Source organism: Pocillopora damicornis, chromosome 6, assembly GCF_964200805.1.
Source record: "Pocillopora damicornis chromosome 6, jaPocDami1.2, whole genome shotgun sequence".
Taxonomy (NCBI): domain Eukaryota; kingdom Metazoa; phylum Cnidaria; class Anthozoa; order Scleractinia; family Pocilloporidae; genus Pocillopora; species Pocillopora damicornis.
In genome coordinates, this window is record NC_142675.1 from 17,138,268 (window position 1) to 17,161,087 (window position 22,820).

At 38.5% G+C, this 22,820-nt stretch overlaps 1 protein-coding gene across 1 annotated transcript; it reads left to right on the plus strand.

The window, feature by feature from the left end:
* Positions 1–210: 210 nt before the first annotated feature.
* On the plus strand, positions 211–22,809 carry LOC113675005 (multidrug resistance-associated protein 1). The gene is made up of 28 exons (XM_027191513.2): positions 211–323; positions 1,814–2,122; positions 3,065–3,173; positions 3,869–3,930; positions 5,078–5,209; positions 5,997–6,245; positions 7,415–7,601; positions 8,570–8,824; positions 9,478–9,543; positions 10,121–10,258; positions 10,701–10,841; positions 11,813–11,900; positions 12,300–12,372; positions 12,629–12,755; positions 13,236–13,412; positions 13,873–14,040; positions 14,138–14,221; positions 14,867–14,957; positions 15,241–15,524; positions 15,994–16,506; positions 17,525–17,724; positions 17,943–18,069; positions 18,680–18,781; positions 19,190–19,336; positions 20,059–20,217; positions 20,647–20,813; positions 21,404–21,598; positions 21,778–22,809. Exons 2-28 carry the CDS (start codon positions 1,857–1,859, stop codon positions 21,884–21,886), a joined length of 4,416 nt encoding a protein of 1,471 aa, XP_027047314.2. The 5' UTR covers positions 211–323; positions 1,814–1,856; the 3' UTR covers positions 21,887–22,809.
* The last annotated feature ends 11 nt before the right edge of the window (positions 22,810–22,820 follow it).

The following is a 22,820-nucleotide window of genomic DNA, read 5'->3' on the forward strand; positions in this document are numbered from 1 at the left end:
TTATTTGTTTTTGTCTGCTTGTTTTGTTCTAAAAAGCGTTCAAAATTAAAACTTAATTTCTGTCTCTTAAATAACCCTTTAAATTTGTTTTGTAACTGATCAATGTACTAGTATATGCAATTTTTGCCCCATCCTCCCCTCCCCCTCGCTCACTTAGTAAGCATATTCCCGCCAAATTCTAGAACCCAGTCTTCACATTGTTATCTCTCGTTCAAAAGGTCGCGGTCAAAACAACACACTCCTTCGCCCGACCTCTTAAACGTCGCCGTTGATCAGTGTTTTGGGTTTGCAGAGCTAGAGACTGAACAGCAAGGAGAGATTAGGTTAGTACACCGCTACAATCTGCAATGCACTTAATTTTACGATATTTAAGGTGTTAGAAAATTGTCTACTTGAGGGCTAGAGGGAGAGGCTTGTTTGCACATTTACACTCGCTCTAGTGAAATTGAAATCATTCGCTTGGTGTGCATTTATCCACTTTCAATAAAATCATGAAGCAGGTGGCAACTTTGAGTGCCAGCGTGAGAGTATTTCTTGACCACTTTGATGATTATGTGTGAACCATCGCACTCACCCCAAATTAAATAAAATAAGGCGAGCTTCAAAGTAAACATACTAGGTAGCGGATTTGGAAGCTCCCTGCTTAGATCTGATGATGTTCTCGTGCACGCATCGATTTTTCGTTCGTCAGATCTCTTTGCAAATCATTTCCTTGCCGCCGATTGCACAGTGATAGTGAATGTTGTTTAGGCAAGATAGAACCATACTATGATAATCAGTGGAAGTGGAAAAAATACTACCGTAGGAAAAGTTGATTTGCATGACCTTCTAACCGTCGAGTAGCTAACAGCGTGACTCATCGATTTAACACCTTGGAATTTCACTTTGCAACCGCGTTCGCTGTAGACCACATGATAGTTCTATAACTGAACATGAGATTGGACTCATTGATTTAAGTCGAGTTAAATTGTATCACAAGTGAAGAGCGAGAGCCCTAGTTAATTTCGACCGAGCCGGATTTTTGTCGAGTCACGACTGTTATGTTTAGTTTTTCTTCCTGTTTTTTTCTTTTTTTCTTTTTTCTTTTGGTTTGATTTTGATGTACTAGATGCACCAGTGATACAACAACGCGTAGGTAGAAGCTTGAAACTATTTTCGTGGCCGTTTATAATTCTGCAATGGTTCACAGCTGCTTTCAAAGAAGTAAACATTTCCAGGCCTATACGAGTTTCATTCACAGATTCCGACCTCTTTTACTTACACACACCTTAGGCAGAAGTCCCATTTGCACTCAACCGCCATCTTGTCGCATATATATGTATATTTCATTTAAAGGCATGATATGCAGATTTCCCTTCTTTAAAATTCTCAAAACGACGTTATATAAGGTGTGGAATACACAAAGCTTGTTAATTACGCTGTGACTGAATTCTCTTATTTACTAAGGGTGTTTTCGCACCTTATGATAACAACTTCTCCTAAGGGAAAAATCCAAATTTAGCCTGCAATCACAGGCCTTGCTACAGGGAGTACAATGTAAAAATACATCTTTTTGTTTTAGGTTGGCTTCCAGCCACACCTGTGTTAGCTCTTTTTAGTTTGTGCAGTCTTTTAGAGTATCTTTCTAGATTTAACTGACTTTGACTTTATGAGAATTTAAATCATGTCATCATCTTCTCCTCATGTATGACTTCATAATTCTTTTTTAAGTGATTGCCTATGTCTTAAATATTTATTTCTTTGGGTTTTGGTGTTTCTTTTTTGTCGTTTGACATTTCCACTCATATTGTCATATTGACCTCTATATTGACAGTGCTGATGTTATAGTGAATGCGCGGACTGAGCTGAATGTAACAATGGACAAAGGGACAAAAAAGGATCTTCTTGTTATAGCAGTGACTGCACATGATCCCAATCAGGATGATGACCTTAATGCACAAGAGGCAGTGGATACTGCTCCTGATGTCTCAGTACAGCTGTCAGTCAAGCGAAAGGAGAAATTTGAAGTTCTTGGAAGGAATGTGGGTTGGTGGCTGTATGTACGACGTGTTGACAATGAAGAAAAAGGTTACATTCCAAGCACTTGTGTTGTGCCTCTGAAGGATGATTTAACCCATGAAGAGTAGGTTGAATTAATATTTACAGTTACTTTTTAGCTGAACTCTCAAGTCTCATGCACTTAGTATGATTGAACAAATTCAGTCTTGCACTCTCACACTGAAATGATTTTTTGTTTGCGAATGAAAGATTCCTGATTGAAACTGTTGATTTGAAATAGCAAACTGCTGCTTTAGTTAAATATCTATAATATGAATTATTTTTCAAGATCTAGTTTACCCCTTGTTCCCTTGTACAAGCCTCAAACACTTCTCAAAAGTGGGAATTCTGCATGTGTAAAGCCACCTGTTGCACCAATCAATGGTTTTATTGACTATTGCATGTGCTCACATGTTTACCATAGATCAGTAAAATGGACTCTCCAAACACATTCAGAATAAATGAATGCATGTCTTATTTACAGCATGCCCCCATACCCTACATAGCTGCAAGGCAATAAAGAATGGGATAGGTTCTGGTGTTGTGGGGCACCCTAGTTTTCTTGTGTAGAAGGGCTGTTCTCTTATAGGAACATTTCAAATATTGTTCTTAACTTTTATGGGAAAAGGTTGTTTATGAGGCATCCAAGGTAGAAGAATTCTCTGGCCTTTGCCCAAATTTTCTGAATAAATTTTGATGGCATGCCTGAGTTCTTCCTTAGATCAGGAGAATATTCTTCAGTTACTACACTGTTGCATTTTTGCATTTATGTAACAAAAGACCTGAATGATAAAGTGTAGGTCACAATTTTAGGGACTTACACCTGTGTACTGAAGTTGAAGTGTGAGGCTGTTAGAGATGGTAGACATATCTAGCCATTTGTGAAATTCAGACTAAATATAGAGTTTTTTAATCAACATCTTCCTTGGCATTGCTTTCCAGATGCTTAAGGTCTCTATTGATAAGAACAACCACAATGTTTTTTTTACCATAACTTCATTTGCTAAGAATGTTATACATGTTTTAGGGAAGAAGAGCTCAGCCACAATGTTGAACTAACTGCAGACTTGATCAATCCAGAAGTTGATTTGAAGTTTTTTCCAGCTGCTCCTGTTGACAAAGATGTTACAAACAGGGTAGGTATTTCTATCTTAAATACAGCTGAAGATGAACCATAATCATTAATTCCTGATCTTCTTTTTGAAAGTGTGCAAAATAGTTGAGTTCGAGGTATACTTAGGAGAATGCATACTATTCATGTTGTTTTTCAATTCTGTTGGTTTTATATGATCTGGTGGGTATCAATCCAAAACCAGATTATTTCAGCTTTTTGATGCTATCTAGAACTGACTGACATTCATCGGGCCTCAATAGGCCACTTTACAGTTGTGTATAAAGTTGCCAATTCTTTGATTTTGAGTGAGGCTGAGTGACCTTGATGTGATAGAAACCAGTATCTAGATAGCAAAGTAAGTTATATTTGAAAAGTAGCAAGGTTTGTACCATAACAAGGTCAACCTTAGCCTCACTCCTGTTCAAAGGCTTGGCAACCGAGCACACAACTGTAAATGGACTAGCTATTTCATGCTCTAGATAAGTGAAGTCCTGCAGGTTGACTCACTTCATTCATTTCATTAAATCAAAGGAAGTGAGCAACAACTACAAATCAGGACAGTGAGTCACACCATCATTTGATATGCGTGGGGTTAATTATACACAAGAGTTTGTTTTGCTGAAACAAAAATACCCAATCCTTAGCTGGATCAAATGCACCTTACTAATATTTGATTACCACCAGTACTAATATGATGATTTTTTTCTCTCCTCTTAGGATGTTTGTCCACAGAAAAATGCAAACATCTTTTCAAAACTTACATTTTGGTGGCTCAATGGGTGAGTCTTACATAATATTATGAAAGTGATGATTTGATTGTTCTGATCATTTGCATTGGATATGTTGATCAGAGGGTAGAGTTTATGAACATTCTTGCTTATGGCCTTAATGAGGCAGTACTGTAATTACTTATTTTTGCCACTACCTAAGTATCATAGAAAAGTTAAATCTAAGAAAAATTTAGAAAAGTTTTTATTAGATACGTTGAAATGATTTTGACCTGAAAGTCAGTTTTAACTATATGCATGGTAAGATGTGTAAACTGCAGCATGTGGTATGAAATTTGCTCTATTCAAATCATTTGGAAGGAATTATGTCATATTTTTGCTTTAATTTATAACACAAATTGAATTAAATGTTTATCAATCTTACAGTAATTTTGTTTTGTAAGAAATCATTGTATGTACTTTTATCTATATATAATGTACCTTACAAGCTTATCCAAGAATAATCATGCACATTATTGATTGTCAAAACTGAATGCAATAGACAGAAAAAAATTGTAATTCAGTCTATTTCTTGGGAGAACTGACTTCATGTATTATAATGAAAAAGGACAAAAAAAAAATAATATCAAAGACATCTAATATCAGAATTGAAATTAGTGAGTAGTAAGAGAACTAAAATATCCACTTCAGCAATCTTTCAGTAGGCTCCTGCTATCTCCTGCACCCCACTCAAGATGCTTTTTCCTATAATCTGTTACATGTGTCAAGCAAAAGTAACTGAAGAAAAATTGATGTTAGCATGCCTTGCAGAAGGAGGAGCAATCTCCCAGATTCCAGCAGGGCACACTAATATCAATTTTTTAAAACAATTTTTTTTAAATAATTTTTTTAATCATGTGCCAGACTTTGCCTAAAGGGAGGGAGTCAGCTTGTCATTTACTCTCAAGATCTCTCAATTTTGCTGAGAAAAACATCAGAAAAGGGTAGAGGACAAAGAGAATAATTAAAACACCAAATGTTCCCAAGGAGACTGTTGCAACTCTGATATAATATTGTGTATGAAAATGGAGGTCGATCACTCTTGTTAATAAAAATGTGGTGATACAGTGAGTGATGTATTGTGAAGCGGTGGACATTGAAATTCCATCATCATGCAATTTTGATTCCTGAGAGTTTAATCCATCTTAATTTCTTCCAGGTTGATCTATCAAGGGTTTAAGAGGCCTCTGGTCAATGATGATTTATGGGCATTAAGCAAAAGGAACAAGTCTGTGAACATTGTGCCTAAGTTTATGGAGAAGTGGGCCAAGGAAGAGAAGCGATGTGCAATGTATGTACATGTAGCTGAATCCTTGCTGAACATATTTAACAATTATTCCATGAGTGTAGGATGAATATGACATGGTAAATGGCCAATGACATGGTCAATGGTCAATGAGTCGATAATTGTTTAAAAAGTGTTCAGCTTGGCAACAGTTAGCACAACGCATTTCCATATAAGGTGACTCGGAACATGAGCTGATAACTAGAGTTGAGCAAACCAACAGGACACTAGAAGCGCACCATTTGAAGTTGAAAATTTGATAATAAGAATGATCCACTGAAGTGGAGGTGAATGGTGGTGGATATTTACCAAGCCGCAAAGCAGCGATGTAAATATCCACCACGTCCACTGAGTTGAATAATTTATTTAGTATATACTATTCAAAACCAAAGACAACAATTTGTTTTTGAAAATATACCAAAATTGTCAGAGATTAAACTCTTGACACACAAATTTGTCTTATCTGCTGCTTGGACATGAATAGTACTTGCTGATGGCCTCCAAACTAGCCAACCAGGGCATGTAAAAGATGCTATTCACATGTGTGATATATACTAATTAACATGAGTTATTATTAGATTCAGCAACAAATATTCGACACTTTCATTTCACTCACTGCCCATATAGAAATGTATCAGACCAAAGCTTTTATTGAATTTTGTTGTTTTCAATTTTGATTTTGTCAAATATAAATTATAATCATACCTCTAAGACATTTATTAACCTATGAAGACCATGTAGCATGTTGGAAATACTTTTTGTGACAGAACAATGTATACATGAAACTTTTCAGTGGGAAAAGATGTCCATTAGAAGAACAGCAGGAGCAGGAGAAGGCTAAGTTGAAAGAGGAAAATGATGAAACTAAAGTTGAGTTTGTTCCTAAGAATGACGAGGAGCAGTCAAAGGATAAGAAAACTGACAAAAAGAGACCTTCATTAATCAGAGCCATGGTTTATCAATTTGGACCTCAGTTTCTGATTGGAATGATTCTCAAACTTATCTATGATGTTATTCAGTTCATTCAACCACAGCTTGTAAAGTGAGTATAATCTAGCAGTGTAATGTAGATATGTGAAAATTATAAGTATAATCTATATTTGCATGTGGGATAATTTGGTTTTATCAGCTGAGTTGAAATATAAATTAGCCACAGTAGGGAGTTTTTAAGGCAGACCTTTCCAGCCATTAAGGCCTTTGTCAAAGTAATAAATAATAAATTTAATACTTATATAGCCCAAAATTCATCATAAAAGTGAATGACAAAGGGCTAACACTAGCCTTAGAAACCCTGTACTGTTGCACATTTAAATTTAAACTGGGTTGATAAAACCAAACTATCCTCTAAATTATCCTCCCCACCAACACAGCACCATAATTTCTATGGAAACTTACATCATTTTTGCTCATGTTTACTTTTAGCCATGCTCACAGTTGGCTGATTTACACCTTTTGGTTAAATATATTCTCTATGTGTTATTTCCCACTGGCTGAGTGACATGAGCTTACTGAAAACTATCTCTCTAAGAGAATGCTTGGTAGGACATGGGAATGAGCTAAGTGGCGTTTGGAGGGAATTTTTATGTTTGTTTTGTTGTGTGTTTGTTTCTTTTGACATTGCTGTTGCTGTTGTTGTTGCATCCCCTTGCACTGACATTTTCTCAACCACCTGCTCTCCCTGACAATTTCCAGTTTTGATGAAAAGTTCTGTGCTAATCAACTGTTGGCCAACTAACAGCTACTATTGGCCAACTGTTGATCAAGTCGGTGAACAGTCAACAAACTGTCGGCCCTCGCCAACATTAGTGGATGAATCCAGAGCATTTCTTTAATTTTTTACAACTTTCTGCTCTCATTTTACCAATAGCTTTCTGCATTGTCTACTTAACAAAGCGTCTGTTAAGTAATAGATCCTAGATGATGTCAATATGTAGTAAAAACAAAATAGTTGCATACGAGGCGCAGCCGAGTGTGTCACTAATTTTCTTACCTATTTTCACGTCTCCTGTGATCTATTATAGTAGAGACCCACTGCAACCTAGAATCTTTTTGTTTTGTTTTTTTTTATGAAAAAAAAGTTTCTGTGTCAATGCGTCTGTCCTCCTATAGAACATTAGTAGGAATCAATCATGAAGCGTGTATAATTCAGCTTATCATATTAAATAAGAACCAGAAAGGTGACTGTTAATGGGGTTTTATTTTGCTTTTCAGCTTATTGGTCTCTTATGTGGCAGATAAAACCATTCCTAGCAATGAAAAGTGGAAGGGTTACATTTATGCTTTTTCCATGTTCCTTGTGTCAGCTGTCATGTCTCTTATCATCCATCAGTATTGGCAAATTGTTTTTGTCCTCGGTATGAGGATACGAACTGCAATCATAGGAATGGTGTACGCAAAGGTAAATATGTTTAAAGAACCAGTCAACTTGCTTGTTTATAAGCTTAGCTTCCACATAGGTCGTCCTATAGCTCGTCCTTTTCTGGGTTTACTTTTCGAGTGTGGTTGGTCCAGTTGTGGCCTCAGTTCTTTATGTCAGCCTGAATGTTTCGCCGCCTGGTTTTTTTCGGGGCGTACTCCTTGTTCAACGAGAACTGTTTAAGCAAAAATATATTTTTTGTAAAGTATGGGATAGCAAGGGTAGTGCAAAGGCGAGAGCTCTTTTCTCATGCGACTCGCACTGTGCAGGGGTTGGTATGAGGGGTAAGTGGATGTTTCTAGGCATTGAAGAAAAGCTAAAAAGAATGAAATGAAAAAAAAAAAAGGGAACGAAACGAGATAGAGGCTAACAAACAAACAAACAAAGTGAAGGTCTCCCTGCGACTTTGAGTAATGTGCGTCCATTCAAGCAATGAGATTCCAGGATGTATCTAAAAAATGCAATAAAAAAAATTAGAGGAACAAAACGAGATGAACTGTAGCAAACAAACAAACAAACAAAATGTAAAAAAAGCAAAACAAAATTGAAAACAAAACAAAGTTAAAGACTATTGAAAGGGTATACTGACTTAGCATTTGGACTGAGCAAATCAAAAGCAAAACTTCAAGCTCGTCTTTTCTTAAAGTAGCAATTTGGCGAAATAAATCATCAAACCGTCTGCCATGGCAACCGAAGCGATCGTAATTTGGAGCGCTGAAAAGTGTTTCTTGTTATTCCCCTGTTCATTTTTGTTATGTTTTGCTTGTTTTTTTTGTTTTGTTTGTTTTTATTTTTTTATATACGTAATTAGCACCGGTATGTCGATGCAAGCTGACCAAAAGTTTTAAAAATCACCCAAGATTTAACAAAGATTAGTAAGGCTACGTTCAACCCGTTAATGTTAACGCGTGCATAATTATTCATGAAACGCTGTCACTTTTTTTTAAAAGGCACTAGCACTGAACAGCAAGGCACGAATGGAGTCTACTGCTGGTGAGATGGTAAATCTGATGTCGGTTGATGCCCAGCGCCTGATGGACCTAGTAACTTATTTGAATGTTCTGTGGTCGTCACCTCTTGTGATTGTGATAGCGATGTATTTTTTGTTTGACGTGATGGGCCCTTCCACTCTGGCGGGTGTAGGAGTGTTGATCCTGTTAGTGCCGTTTAATCTCGTTGTGACCAAGATCGCCCGAAAACTTCAGGTTTGAATATTTTATTTGCCTTTTAATTTGTTGTCTTGTAGAGGTTTGACCTTGATTCTTACATTCGCAGGTCGAATAAATTATTTTCGTTAAAAATTATGATCTGATGTTTACCGATAGAACCATTTGAGCGGATGGCAGCTGGTAGGAGAGAAGTCTTAGGGACTATATTTTCTCTGAAAATCTTCGTAATTTTGCACTGCTACTCGATCTTGCGGATTAATAATGGTAATAGGACTGAGTGGAGTCCTAGTCGCTTCGCGGTCGTTCAATTTTGTTAATCACTCGACGTATGATTACTGACCGAATTGGACGACATGAAGTTCTGTTAACTATAACTATGGTTATCACTAGCCCGGTTTAAGCAGTAATAGGGCAGTGTATGTGTCATGCTTGTAACAGGACAGTGTAATAAGACAGTTAAAGGGACAGTTAACACGTCATGCCTGTGCAAGTGGACAGAACGCGTCATGTGCGCGCGTTGTTGGCTCGCATTTCGCCGAGTTAACAATTGGTTCGTTGCTCTTCGTGCGTTATTTGTACTCTCCTTCTTCTCTTTGTTTCTTAATTTCCTTTCGAACTTCTCCCCGTAAAAAGTGAGAGACCCCCTTTAATCACGCCTTCATTACGTGAAGTACTGTGATTTTTCGTAGGTAAAGCAAATGGAAGCCAAAGACTCGCGTATCAAGATCATTAATGAAATCATAGCTGGAGTCAAGGTAGAGTTCATTACTTCAATTTTGTCATTAGAATATTATCCATGTCGTGAAAAAGTTAGGCCAAACAGTTTCTATTTTTCATGTATCGGGGGAAGTCGCCAAAGCTCGCAAGGATTGTTGAACTTCTTTTTTTTTTACTCTCATTTTGCGTCACATTATTCGCGCTCGCTAATCAGCTTCTTCCCTATCGCATCCCTTCACACCGATTGGACATGACGTCGCCTTGGTCAGTGGATACCATTCACAGGGTTTTCGTGGTTACCCGCTGTACCTTGACTAAATCTTTGCCCCACCCCCTCCACTTTTATCTATTCCGGCTGTAATGTAAACTCCAACTTGTCGTTTTGCTTGCATTGGAAGGTAGCTTGTCTGAAACTTTACCCATGGGGCAAAGGGACATGAAATTCTATAATTCCGGCATGGTAATCTATTTGCCCCGCAAAAAAGATTGACCGCACACCCTACTGATTGATCTCACTCACGTGGCATGCATGTTTAAGACTGTAGTCCTCTCTTGACGCTAACAACTGGGGAGGCAAGACTGAGTGAAGGCTTAATTTTCCTTTTCCCTTTTTAGGTTCTAAAGTTGTATGCCTGGGAAAAATCGTTCATGAGCAAAGTTTTCGACATTCGTAAGAAGGAGTTGAAACAACTAAAGAATGCTGCTTACTTGAATGCAACGTTTGCTTTCACCTTCACATGTGCTCCATTCATGGTTAGTTACATACATATAAGTTTTTTGATAAATGTCTGAAAGGAAAATGGTTTCAATTCCTTAATATTTAAAACAGTAGCTCGTAATAAACAATGGTAGGTGGTGTGAGTAGTCCTGAAAGGAAGTGTTGTCGGTGGAAGTGATTATCGAGGGATATCTTATCAGCAAAGAAACGAAAAAAGAGAACTTTACGTTTTTGTATTTTGCTTCGAGAATGTTGGATTTTTCGGCGACCAAATTGTTGTAGTTGGCGTTTTAAACAAAACTTTTCTGCTGCCTGTTGGTGCTCGCGTGAAAAACGGTTGACTTCGGAGACTGAACACTTCTCTTAAGGAGTGTCCTAAGATGGAGTATCTCAATGTGCGTTTTTGCTTTACGAGAAAATGTGTTTATTTGTTGAACAAAAATGCAAACTAATTAATACCCTCTACTTCTACTCCAGGTTGCTCTTGCGACATTCGCCATCTATGTCCTAACGGGAAACGAGTTGACAGCCAACAAGGCATTTGTTGCTCTGTCACTATTCAATATCCTAAGATATCCCATTACAATGTTCCCGAATGTCATTATCAGCACGATACAGGTGAGTAAGTGTCCGATATGACTCAATAAAAATCGCCAAGTTCCCAATTCAGTGACGCCATCAATAGGTATGATGTGAGTGTTTTATCAGAGAAGGCGGGCCAATGTGATGAGTTCGCGATCGTTCACTGAGCCTTAATGTTTGATTTGTGGTCTTCCAAAGGGACTTGGAAAGACTTTCGTCGATCTGCTCAACTATCTTCCTCCCTCGATCTTCCTCTGCTTTAAACATCCAGGTTTACAGGAGCAGTGCGGCCGAGTGGTAAAGGCGCGGGACTTGTAATATGGTGGTTGCGGGTTTTAACCATTTAACTCCCAAGATCTCATCATTAATTCTCCTTTATTGGCTGCCATACAGTTCTTGTGATGTTAGTTTTTAGAATTTAGTATTGGATCAACTTATAATCCCCTAATTGATATTTGTCTTTATTCTCATCACTTATCTGGTTGATATTGCATTGATATTGTAAGGAGAAATTCTGTCTTGATCACTCACGGGAGTTAAAGGGTTAAGTCCTCCACCCTGCTACTTGGCTGCGCTTTCTATATTGCTAACTGGTCTGCCTCCTGCCAGTTGAGATTTTCAAGCCCTATGTTTAATAATTTTTCGTTCGTTCGTCCGTCCGCCGTCTGTCCGTCCGTCTCTCTGCCCGTTTATTCGTTCATTTGTTTATTTATTCATTCATTCATTTATTTATGCATTCTCATTGGACTTGAAAAGCCCCAATATGAGAGCAATAATTTAGGTAAGCATACATCAATTAAGTATACATTGACAAGTCGACAACCAAAAGTTTCACGAAAAAATACTAGTTAAAAGCTCGCTCGTTGAAGTGCTCCCACGCTTGCAGGCTCTTATAACATATGCTTTGTTTTATAGAAGAGTTCCCTTGTTGCATTCGCGACTTTTTTTCCTTACAAGTGTTTTTTAACGTTTTTGATTTAATGATTAATATCTCTTGTTCTTCGTAGGGAAAGGTGTCTGTTGACAGGCTAACACACTTTCTAAATCTAGAAGAGCTGGATACAACCAACGTAGAAAAGACAATGCCTGAGCATAGTGAGTCGACTTTGATCGCAATTAGGACTTTTCTCTCCTGCGTTTTATTTGGTTTGAGTGTATTCTTATCTGGGATCAAAATCACAACTTTCTATGTGAACAAAGAAAGGCATTTGTACCACGGCTTCCTAAAACGACGCCTCCATCTTAACATATAGATTATCCGTATCTTTTAAAACTTTTCTCAATAGTTGTTGTTGTTGTTTTGATTTGTTTTTTGTTGTTGTTTGTTGTTGTTTTATTTTTTGCTTTGCTTTGCTTTGTGTTGTTTTGTTTCAATTGCTTGTTTTTCTAATAATTTATCTTTAGGAGTCACCTCTCTCTCTCTGAGCTTTTCCACACAGGGCTTAAAATAAATTTTCACCAAATACAACCTTTTCCTTTGTCTCTGCGTTATAGTCAGTTCACAAGCGATTCATGTCGAAGAAGGCAGTTTCGGTTGGGATAAAGAGGAAACTCCTTTCTTATCAAAGTAAGTAAACAAAATGAAGACAGATACTGTGTGGGTGAAAAGTGACACCATTCATTGCATAGTTATCAGTTTTTGCTGCGCAGCTGCAGCACGAAGGTCTGAAATACGAGCATCTCCAAAAGTATTTTAAGCAAAACCGTTCTCGGCGAGATGCTGAACTAACAGTATTACTTCCCAGCCAATAAACTGTGAAAAATATTTCCATATATATGTAGTTACATTTGACTCCTTAACTTTCTTTACTCCTCCTACCTAGCATCAATATCAATATTCCCAGTGGTTCACTCGTGGCTGTTGTTGGTCACGTGGGATGTGGTAAAACTACCTTGCTCTCCGCTCTTCTTGGTGAGACAGAAAAGTTATCCGGAAAAGTGTATGTAAAAGTGAGTATTTCCAATCTTGGATTTTTTTATTTGTTTGTTTTTTTTAAAATTTGTTTTGTTTTGTTTGCTTTTAATTTGTTTAGGACTGTTTGTTTGTTTGTATTTTTTTGGTTGCCGTTGTCATTGTTGTTGATTTCGTGTATGTTGTGTTCTTTTTCAACTCGGTGCACTGATCCTATTTCAGCATTCCGGGCGAATGCGTGAAAAACCTCCATTTTTCTCATGCAAAAATCGATGGGCAGTGGTAAAGCAAATACGTGTCTTAAAACGTGACGTTAGTCGAAAGAAAAAGAGCAACCAGCGATGCGCTTGCCAAGTATGGGAAATGTGGCTTAAAAGTTGAACACGGTCAGAAGGAAAAGAGCAACCAGCGTTGTGCGTGCTTAGTATGAGAGCTCACTGACTCATCGCTAAACTACCTGTTCATTATGACAACACAAGAATTAATAAGAGTTTAATGCTGTGCTTATTTGTTTTCAGGGCTCTGTGGCATATGTTCCCCAGCAGGCCTGGATACAAAATGCAACACTGAGGGACAATATCCTTTTTGGACGAAGTTTTGATCCTAAACGCTATTGCAAGACCATCAGCACTTGTGCTTTGAGGACCGACCTGGATATTTTACCCGGGGGAGACATGACAGAGATTGGGGAAAAGGTACATTGCTTGCCTACAGCAGTCTTTTATGTTTTGCAGTTGTGCTGACTGTTTTGCCCAACTTTATGGAATTAAGTGACGAGGGCCGCGCGGGCTAATGGACTAAAGGTCCGAGAATATAGCGTAATACAATGCATGAACCGACTTGCCGCAAAATTTATCACGCCTTATGCCGAAAGTAACCAGGTCTTGCTTGTTCGAAAGATGGACAGCGCTATCCACTCGACAGATCTCCTAAGTTTTGTTGGCACTCATCCGCTGAATGGCAATTTTTCCGTTGGTTAGCTTCATCTACCATTTAGGCAAAACGGAGCCAGACTTAGAAACGGTGAATTGCTTGTTCAAGTCACAGAATCTGCACCAGACCCACTTGTTACACGCTCTACATGAGAGAACACTTTTGCCACTGAAAATCGTGGAGTTTCATTACTTTCGGAAATTCACGCTCTATTTTTTCTAGGGTATAAATCTGAGTGGAGGGCAAAAACAACGTATAAGTCTTGCGCGTTCTGTGTACTTTGATGCTGATGTTTACTTGTTGGACGATCCACTCAGTGCTGTGGACTCACATGTTGGAAAACACATATTTGATAAAGTTATCGGACCAAGGGGAAAACTCAGAAAGAAGGTACAGTTCGAGAGCATTTCTAAAAATTTTAACTGCTAGAGCTTTTCCAAATATCGACTCTGAATGTAAAAGTAAGATAAAATTTTGCTTTCCTCAGACTCGCGTCTTTGTTACCCATGGAGTTGGCTTCCTTCCTCAAGTGGATCAGATCATTGTTTTGCAAGATGGAAGAATATCTGAGGTACCTTTTCTTAAGCTTTAAAGTAGACTTCAATTTTATTGTTTAATGTAGCAACTTAACGGTAAAGACTGAAGTTTGAATTGAAGACGCACTATGAATTACGAAGTTTGTTGTTAAGGTGTTTTTCTTTTTGTATGAAGTTTCAAAACGTCATCTGGCGAATATCTGAGCTACGTTTTCTTAGGCTTTAAAGCAGACTTCAATTTTAAAATTTCATGTGGCAACTTGACGGTAGACCGAAGTTTGAATTAAAAGTGTGCTATAGATTTCGAAGTTTGTTGTTGGCATGTTTTTCTTTCCTTATGAAGCTTCGAAATGTCATCTCAATCGAGAAGGAACGTAAAATAAAACCTAATTATCTAACCTTTTGTTTATTCAAGTTGTGTACGAATGTAAGATTTTTGATACACTTTGTAACACTTGAAGTCGTACCTACGTTTGGAGGTACGGTGACGTTACAGCCAAATTTTTTTGGCTTGATGCTTCTCGTACGTACGGAAAGACTGACGCTCGGACGTACGGTGACGTCAAAGCCAAATTACTTCTAAGGCTATGGTGTCCCATGGAAAGCAATACAGGCCCAGTGCAGAAAATTTCGCATATCAAGTGTTCTCTACCGATTCAGACAGATTCTCTTTTGATCAGGTTGGAACGTATTCAGAACTTCTTGCAAACGAGGGAGCCTTTTCTGAGTTTCTCAAGACATTCGCCGCGGAACAGAATGTGGAGGAGGATGGTAGGTAGTGGTCGATATCTTAAGGGTATGGGTGCAACGACCTTTCAGGATATCTTTTAGGATATCTTTCTGGGTATGGGTGCAACGACTTTTTCATGGAGTAACGAGGCACTTTCATTGTCAGTTAAGTCGGAAAGCAGCTTTTGGAGGTCAAGAGCTTAAATCCTAAATCTTATTTTTAAATCCTGACGTGACGAGTAGTATCATACAGAAGCCATCCACGAGAAACTGCTTGAAAATTGATTATGTGGTTGCCTGTAGAATTCTTTATAACTCCCTATAGTGGCAGAGACACAACCCAGAACGGAACCCACGATAAAAGAAGAAGCAGAAGGTGTAGATGAGATAGATGTCAGGTTTCAACGCTCAGATAGTCGTTTAGAGAGGCAGGATAGTCGACTGGAGCGAATGGACAGTCAAATGGAAGGCCCAGTTTTCCGGAGGAAGCGAGCGGATAGCGTGTCTGTTGTCACGGTTGACACGGCCGATTTGGATTGTACATTCACGAGACCCGATGAGGACGTAGAAGACAGGATTATCGAAGAAGAGAAATCCGCAACTGGACGGGTACGTTTCAAATTATTATTAGCTTTTTTGTTTTTATTAACCGTGATCTACGACAGAAACGCACGATGCGCAATTAAAAAAAGAAGTCTCTGATTTCCAAACAACTGAGTTTCCCGAAGAATTTACAATGTTTACAATGAAGGTGACATGTTATCCGTTTACACCGCGAAGGATTGACCCAAAAAACAGATGCCATGTAGAAAACGCCAAAAAAGAGGAGGTGATAGAACTGTTTCGTCCTCCCCACTCTTAGAGAAACAACAAGCAAAACGTGGCTGAAACAAAGGAAAACAGTTGAAAAAATAACAAAAACCAAAAGCGAACGTACAAACGTAGATGGTCGAACTATAGAAATAGTTTCTGTCTTAGAAAGCTACTTTTACTTCTCTCGATCTGCAGCTTTCTTTACCCAGCGAACAAGCTATATTATGAGGTATTAGAATAAGTTATAAATCTTTCATGATTGCAGGTCAAATTTGCAGTGTTCTGGGCCTACGCAAAGTCAGTCAAAGTCTACTTGGCATTCAGCATACTATTGTTTGTAGTCCTAGCAGAAGCTAGTTCAGTTTCTTCTGGAATTTGGCTCGCCCGCTGGAGTTCAAGCAATGTCACTTCAGACAAAGAGCGTGACATGTACCTGGGAGTTTATGGCGGTCTTGGCTTTTTACAAGCTGCCAGCACACTCATTTCATCCTTGTGCCTGGCTGTTGGATCGAAAATTGCGTCACGCAATCTGCATCATACTCTTCTTGAGAATGTCTTGCACTCCCCCATGTCATTTTTTGAGACCACTCCTCTGGGGAGGATCGTGAACCGCTTCTCTAAGGATATCAGCACAATCGATGATAAGGTTCCCATGACTCTGATTATGTTCTTGCGAACGTTCTGTGGCGTTCTGGGAACCATCGCTGCCATTAGCTTCGCGACTCCAATTTTTCTGGTCGTAATCCTGCCCCTTGGTTTTGTCTACTTTTTCATTCAGGTAAAAAGTTTTTAGTTGAAAGAATGAATTAACCCTACTTGCGTAGCGCTTTTCAATTGAGTGTTGTAAAAACCAAAACTAAGGTAATCACACATGCCGATCAAAAAAACGAAAATATGGTTAATTTTTAGTTTTGCATTTGACTGGTTGAGATGAATGGTGCGCGTTTTCTGGACCAATCACAGAGCGAAGTAAACTTTCATTTCTCAGTGGAAAATTTGTCTACGTCTCTAATTTGATATCACAAATCTTAAATGCCATAAACAAATAATAACGAAAAAAAAGGCCAAAGTAACGAAATTACAATGACTTAAATTACCTAGTCACAATAACTGATATATGGATTGTTGCAAGAGTTAAGAGTGTCCCATATTTCTTTGGGGAAAATATGAAAACAGGAGAACTTTTCGTCGTACTAATATAACAGAAATAACCTTTTGGGGAAGCCTAGAGGAGCTCCTTCGTAAAGGCTATTTATGAACTTCCGAGACAAAAGGGTATGATTGCAGACCTCACTTTGGTATTAAATAAGGTAGACATATTAACAAACACTTTTTAATTGAATTCAGGTGAGGCTCTCAGGAATCAGAGTCTCAAATTAACTTTTTTTTTTCGTGCTAACATGTGTAATACTGATTAATATGTTTGGTGACACGTATATAGATATGAATATTTCAGAAGTTAAACTTTGCTGTCCAAGGTTAATACCGTCACCTTAAAATTACGCTTAGCAATTTTAAGAGAGTTTTCATCTTACCATCTTTAGACTAGGAATTCGAAAAGACTTTTCACGCTGTAGTGGAAATCAGCCACTTTTGTAATTATATCTATAGCTTTGGTTTTCAATCCATAGCCGAGCTGAGTGTATAATCCAAATATTTAATGCAAGCAGTATTGGTCTTGACTATAACCATTTTCAACTCGGGCCTCTAGAATTTGATCGATATCATGTCAAATAATTTGGGATACACATTTCTATACAACCTTTTTTGATATATGTTATCCTTTTACTTTACAGAGAATATATGTGGCCACTTCACGACAGCTTAAGAGAATCGAGTCCGTGACTCGATCACCAATCTTCAATAACTTCTTTGAGTCGATCAACGGAGCTAGCACCATCCGAGCATTTGCCCAACAACAGCGCTTAATCCGGGAAAACTACCATAGAGTTGACGAAAATCATGTGGCTTACTATCCGGGAACTACAGCCAATAGGTAAATTCTCTATTCCCCGTACGAGATCTTACGTTTTTTTTTCCCACTCGACAATATATCCATTCATGAACGAGGGGTTTCTAAAGCTCATATTTCGAGCGTTAACCCTTCGTTCTACGCTCTGACAAAGGGCTAACGCTCGAAACGTCAGTCGTAGGAACTCTTTATGGTGTCCAATTTACATCATCAACTCAAAGTAATACTGTATGTTCATTCAGGTGGCTTGCCCTGCGTCTGGAGTTTCTCGGCAATCTGATCATCCTCTTTGCCGGGCTGTTTGCTGTTATTAGTCGTGACTCGATCGAAAGTGGCCTTGTGGGATTGTCCATCACCTATGCTTTGCAGGTTTGTTTTTTTTTTCTTTCTTCCTGTCTTTATTTTTGGCGTCTTCTTTTGAAACGCCACAGTGTTACTGGGAATCATCATAAAGTCGAATACGATCGAGAAACAAGCATAGTTGAGAACAAATACTGGGTCAGAATATTGATGGAGAATTTTAACGTGAGGTACGGCGATTTTGCCTTAGTTTTTCTCGTCGAAGAGACGTAAGAGGAGGCTAAAGGAGGCCGGGTTTTGTTTCTTTTGCTTTTTTTTTGTCATCTTGTTTGTTTTGTTTCTTTCTGTTTTTGTTTTGTTTTTCATTTGTGGTTCGATTTTGTTTTATTTCTCGTTTGTGTTTTGATTTTGTTTTATTTTTTTATTAATGTTTTGGTTTTGTTTTGTTTTTTTCCTTTTGCGTTTTAATTTTGTTTTGTTTTGGTTTCATTTTATAATTTCTTTCTTGTTCTGTTTTTTTTTTAGGGGGGAGGGTTGGGCGGGCGGGGGGGGAGAGGTGCCAGTGAACCAGTGTGCGGTTACACTGAATTACGTTTTTGTGATAATAAGTTAAGATACGTAAAAAACAGACCACTCTTAGGGGTTTACTTGAACTAATTTTGCGGGTTTGTTATTTAAGATTACTAACACCCTGAACTGGATGGTGCGAATGAGCAGTGAGCTTGAAACTAATATTGTGTCTGTTGAGCGGGTCAAGGAATATTCAGAAGCACCAACTGAGGTATGGTAAAACAAATAATGATAAGTTGAGATAACATGATGAAATCTTCATAATGATGTGAACCGTTCTTCTTGTGCAACGCCTGTTTTGTGAAAATTTGCTCCTATATTTCTGAATTGTTTTAATGATCTGATGAAGAAAAGTGAGGATAACAAACCTGCGTCGTCAGTAACACTAATCTTCGTACAACTCTAGCATATAAAGAGATAAACCCCAATTAAATCAAAAATAAACATTTCATGCCTTCCAAGTTGAGAGTTTTTTTGTTTTTCCTTTCCTTTCCTCTTCTGATGTTTGCTTAGAAAAGAAATGTGGGTTCCTTGTTCTCTCACACGTCATGGTTACTTATAAGTATGTTACAGGGAAGCATGTTTATGTAAACTTGACATCTGTGAGCATTTATTGCAGGCTGAGTGGATTATCCCAGACAACCGGCCCCCAGATAACTGGCCTGATGCTGGAAACATTGTCATTGAGGACTTTGACTTAAAATACAGAGAAGGATTACCTCTGGTATTGAAACAGATCAACTGCGATATTCAACCGGGAGAAAAGGTAATTAAGTCTCCGTATTCTTTACTTAACCCTTTCCAATCCATCACCAGTATGCATATTCTCCACACTGTTCTTTATACGTTTCCGAAGGTGCTGACAAAGAGAATATGTTTAGCAATCAAAAGCTTCTCAAGTTGGTGATCATTTCTTGTTTTGTTGTGACCTGAATGTTTGAATAAGGGGTGATAAGATAAGGAGAAATTAATTGCTAATCACCCTTAGGGTTGAAGAAGAATAAGCAAAGTTTTTCTTTAACGCACCGTTGGTGAATTCCTTTTTGGATAACTTGGTTTTATCAACTTGGTTGATGATTTAAACTGGCCATTCTGTGGTCTCCCCGTACATCTTGGCATTTCATGAAGCTACTTAACTTTAGAATTACTTTTATCTTTCAAATCGGCAATCTTAATCACTGCTGTAACAACGAACGTTTCCATGGTACTAATTTATTATTTTTTTTCCACGTTACTATGGTCCCACTAATAGCGTAGCTCCAACACACACCACCCACATTTCCTCTATTCGCTTCGACAAAGGGCTCATGCTCAAAACCGCAGCTTTAGAAACTCTTTACGGTGGCCGATTTGCATTATTAACTGAGTTGATAAAATCAATTAATCCTGCAATACCCTCCTTCCTCCCCCCCTCCCCCCCTCCCTCCACCGACGCAGCACCACAGTTTCTTAAGAAACTTGCTCCTTTTATCAATGAACCTCTTTTAGATTGGTATCGTGGGTCGCACTGGAGCTGGAAAGTCAACTCTTACCTTAGCATTGTTTCGTATTCTCGAGAGAGCTGGTGGACGGATTCTTATCGATGGAGTTGATATCTCCAAGATTGGACTGCAGGATCTGCGGTCACGACTCACCATCATTCCCCAGGTAATGAAGCCCATCTGAAGAATTGAAAATTGAAGAGAGCTTGAAATGATCAATATTTATGGTGCTCTTGTCCTAACCTACAACATGACGAATCCGAAGTTTTAATTTAAAGTCATTCCGTTCGTATTTTTGGGACAGCATGAGAGCTGAGTTTTACAGCCGGTATTTGGTCACTTTCACATATTAACTGCAAAAAAAAAATTCAAAAATATGAGATCTATTTATCTCTCATTTAACTCTACCTCTTTAATTCTATTTAACTGCAAAAACCACATGCTCTATGATTCTCTCCTACTGGCCAAAAGCAGCCCTCAAGAGTACTGAGGGGAACAAGAAAGATTCAAGATTCCAGTTTAAAATTTATATTTGTGTATCTGCATTACTAAGAATTATCAACAGTGGCACTGACTTCTTTCGTTTCGTGCCAAGGATCCTGTGTTGTTTTCCGGGACTCTTCGTCTAAACCTGGATCCATTTGACAGCCGCACGGATGAAGAACTCTGGAAAATCCTCGAATTGAGCCATTTGAAGAACTTCGTCTCAGGCTTGGAGGAAGGGCTTCTTTATCCTGTCAGTGAAGAAGGAAGTAACCTAAGGTATAACAAAGATTAGTTTACTCTAACATAACCTTGATCAGGTTTCTTGAGGGAAAGCAGATGGAGGAAAAAAATTCTGCTTTTTCTTACTTTTCGAACAAATAGACACAAGTAGTGTAAAATTTTATTATCTGGTTGCCTTGACTAGTCTGCGAGCAGATCATCATTATTGGCGTAGGATGCGCGTTTTCCCACCCGTGAGGAGATTTGAGACGAGTCGGGGAAGAGTTTGCCAGGGGTCTGGTACGAATGATTATTAGTGCCAGACCACTAAGAGACCTCTCGCCGGCTCGCTTTACTCAAGGACGCAGTTTTTCGTGGGTTGAGAGACGCCTCTAATAATGAAGGGGTCACTCGCGCACCATGCTTTGATAAATGTGGTCGACAATTTTTTATTGTTAATGTATACGGCGAAAAATTTTGCATAACAAGTACACTTGCCAAGGGACGCTTGGTGGTGTAAATGCGGGTTTAGCGAAGGAGATGTAGGTCAACATGTTTCGTTCAAGTTTGTGTTGAGGCTCTCAGCTTTGGTCCTTTGATGTCACTAAATTATAATCTGCAACTTTACCTTTTGATGCTTTTGACAGTGTTGGTCAGCGGCAGTTGGTGTGTTTAGCGCGTGCGCTACTTCGTAAAAGTAAGGTTCTGGTCTTGGACGAAGCCACGGCTGCGGTGGACTTGGAAACTGATGAACTCATTCAGCAAACGATTAGGCGTGAGTTCGCTGACCGCACAGTGTTCACCATTGCTCATAGGCTCAACACCATTATGGACTATACCAGGTTTGTAATACTCATAGGTAAACAGGAAGAGAATTCCATTCCATTGGTTTTTACTTAGTTGTCGCCTGCCATCATACATGAAGATCCTCTTATGTGTCCTGCCTCTTAGTAAAGGTTTCGCGTTTTCTGCAGTAGATAAAGGTAGGACCCCTAATTAGTGCTCGTCTCTTTCTTTCTAGGATCATGGTTCTGGACAAAGGTTTCGTGGTGGAGTTCGACAGTCCTGAGAACCTCTTGACCCAGAGGGGGATATTTTATTCCATGGCACAAGACGCTGGATTAGCTTAATTTTCTTATTATAAGCCTTTTTATGAGTAGTTAGTTGCAGTAAATGTGATAGGCGACAGGATCGGTTTCAAAGCAAGCCTCAAGTAACAAGGGGAACCATAGAGAAGCCCAACCTTTCGAAGTTCGCCCAAGAGATTTTTCGTAAGCATTTTGCTCCTCGCCTTAAAGCCTCGCTTTTGGTTTTTTAGTTCGTTTTTAAACATGTAACATTGCAATCTAGATTTGGGCAAACGCTGCCACAAGGGAACTTAAAGGCTACAAAATGTACTGCGAGGTATGATCAGTTAGCCTTTAAGTTAAGCTTGTTATAGCTAGCCTCGATGCATTTTTTACCGTAATAGTTTTTCTGCACGTTGCAAGCTAAGAGATTCTGCAAGCTTCAGATCTTCTGCTAATCGTTTTTAAGGAAGCTTAAGCCATTTTGTACTTGATTCAAAAAAAGAGCGTCCGCTTATGCATAATTTTATGTTTAAAGTTTCTTTTGCTGTTCTGATAGAGAACACCCGTTGACCAGTCATCAGTAAAAGGTCTCGAGGTTATCTCCACTCCTGAAATATTGTGCAAAGACCATCCATATTTATTCCAAATTCCTACTCTTATTTTTGAAAAGAAAAGATAACGTTCTTCTTTCTCGTAGTTCATAACCAACTCTCTCTTTACAATGTTTTCTCTATATGTTCCAAAAGCTTTCACATTTTGATGCATACGGTTAAAATCTCTCAACGGGTTGATAATTCTCTGAGGGGGTCAATGAAAGCTAGATCACATAGATAGTTTTTTAACCTGCAGTTGACTCGTGATTTGTTTATTGGTTAGCTTTGTTCTGGAATATATTATAGCCTCTATTTCCAAAGTATTTATTCAGATTCAATTTGCACTGTCGTGGATGTAGCTAGAAAAATAATAAAATAACAAGCACTGGTTATGAGCTGCT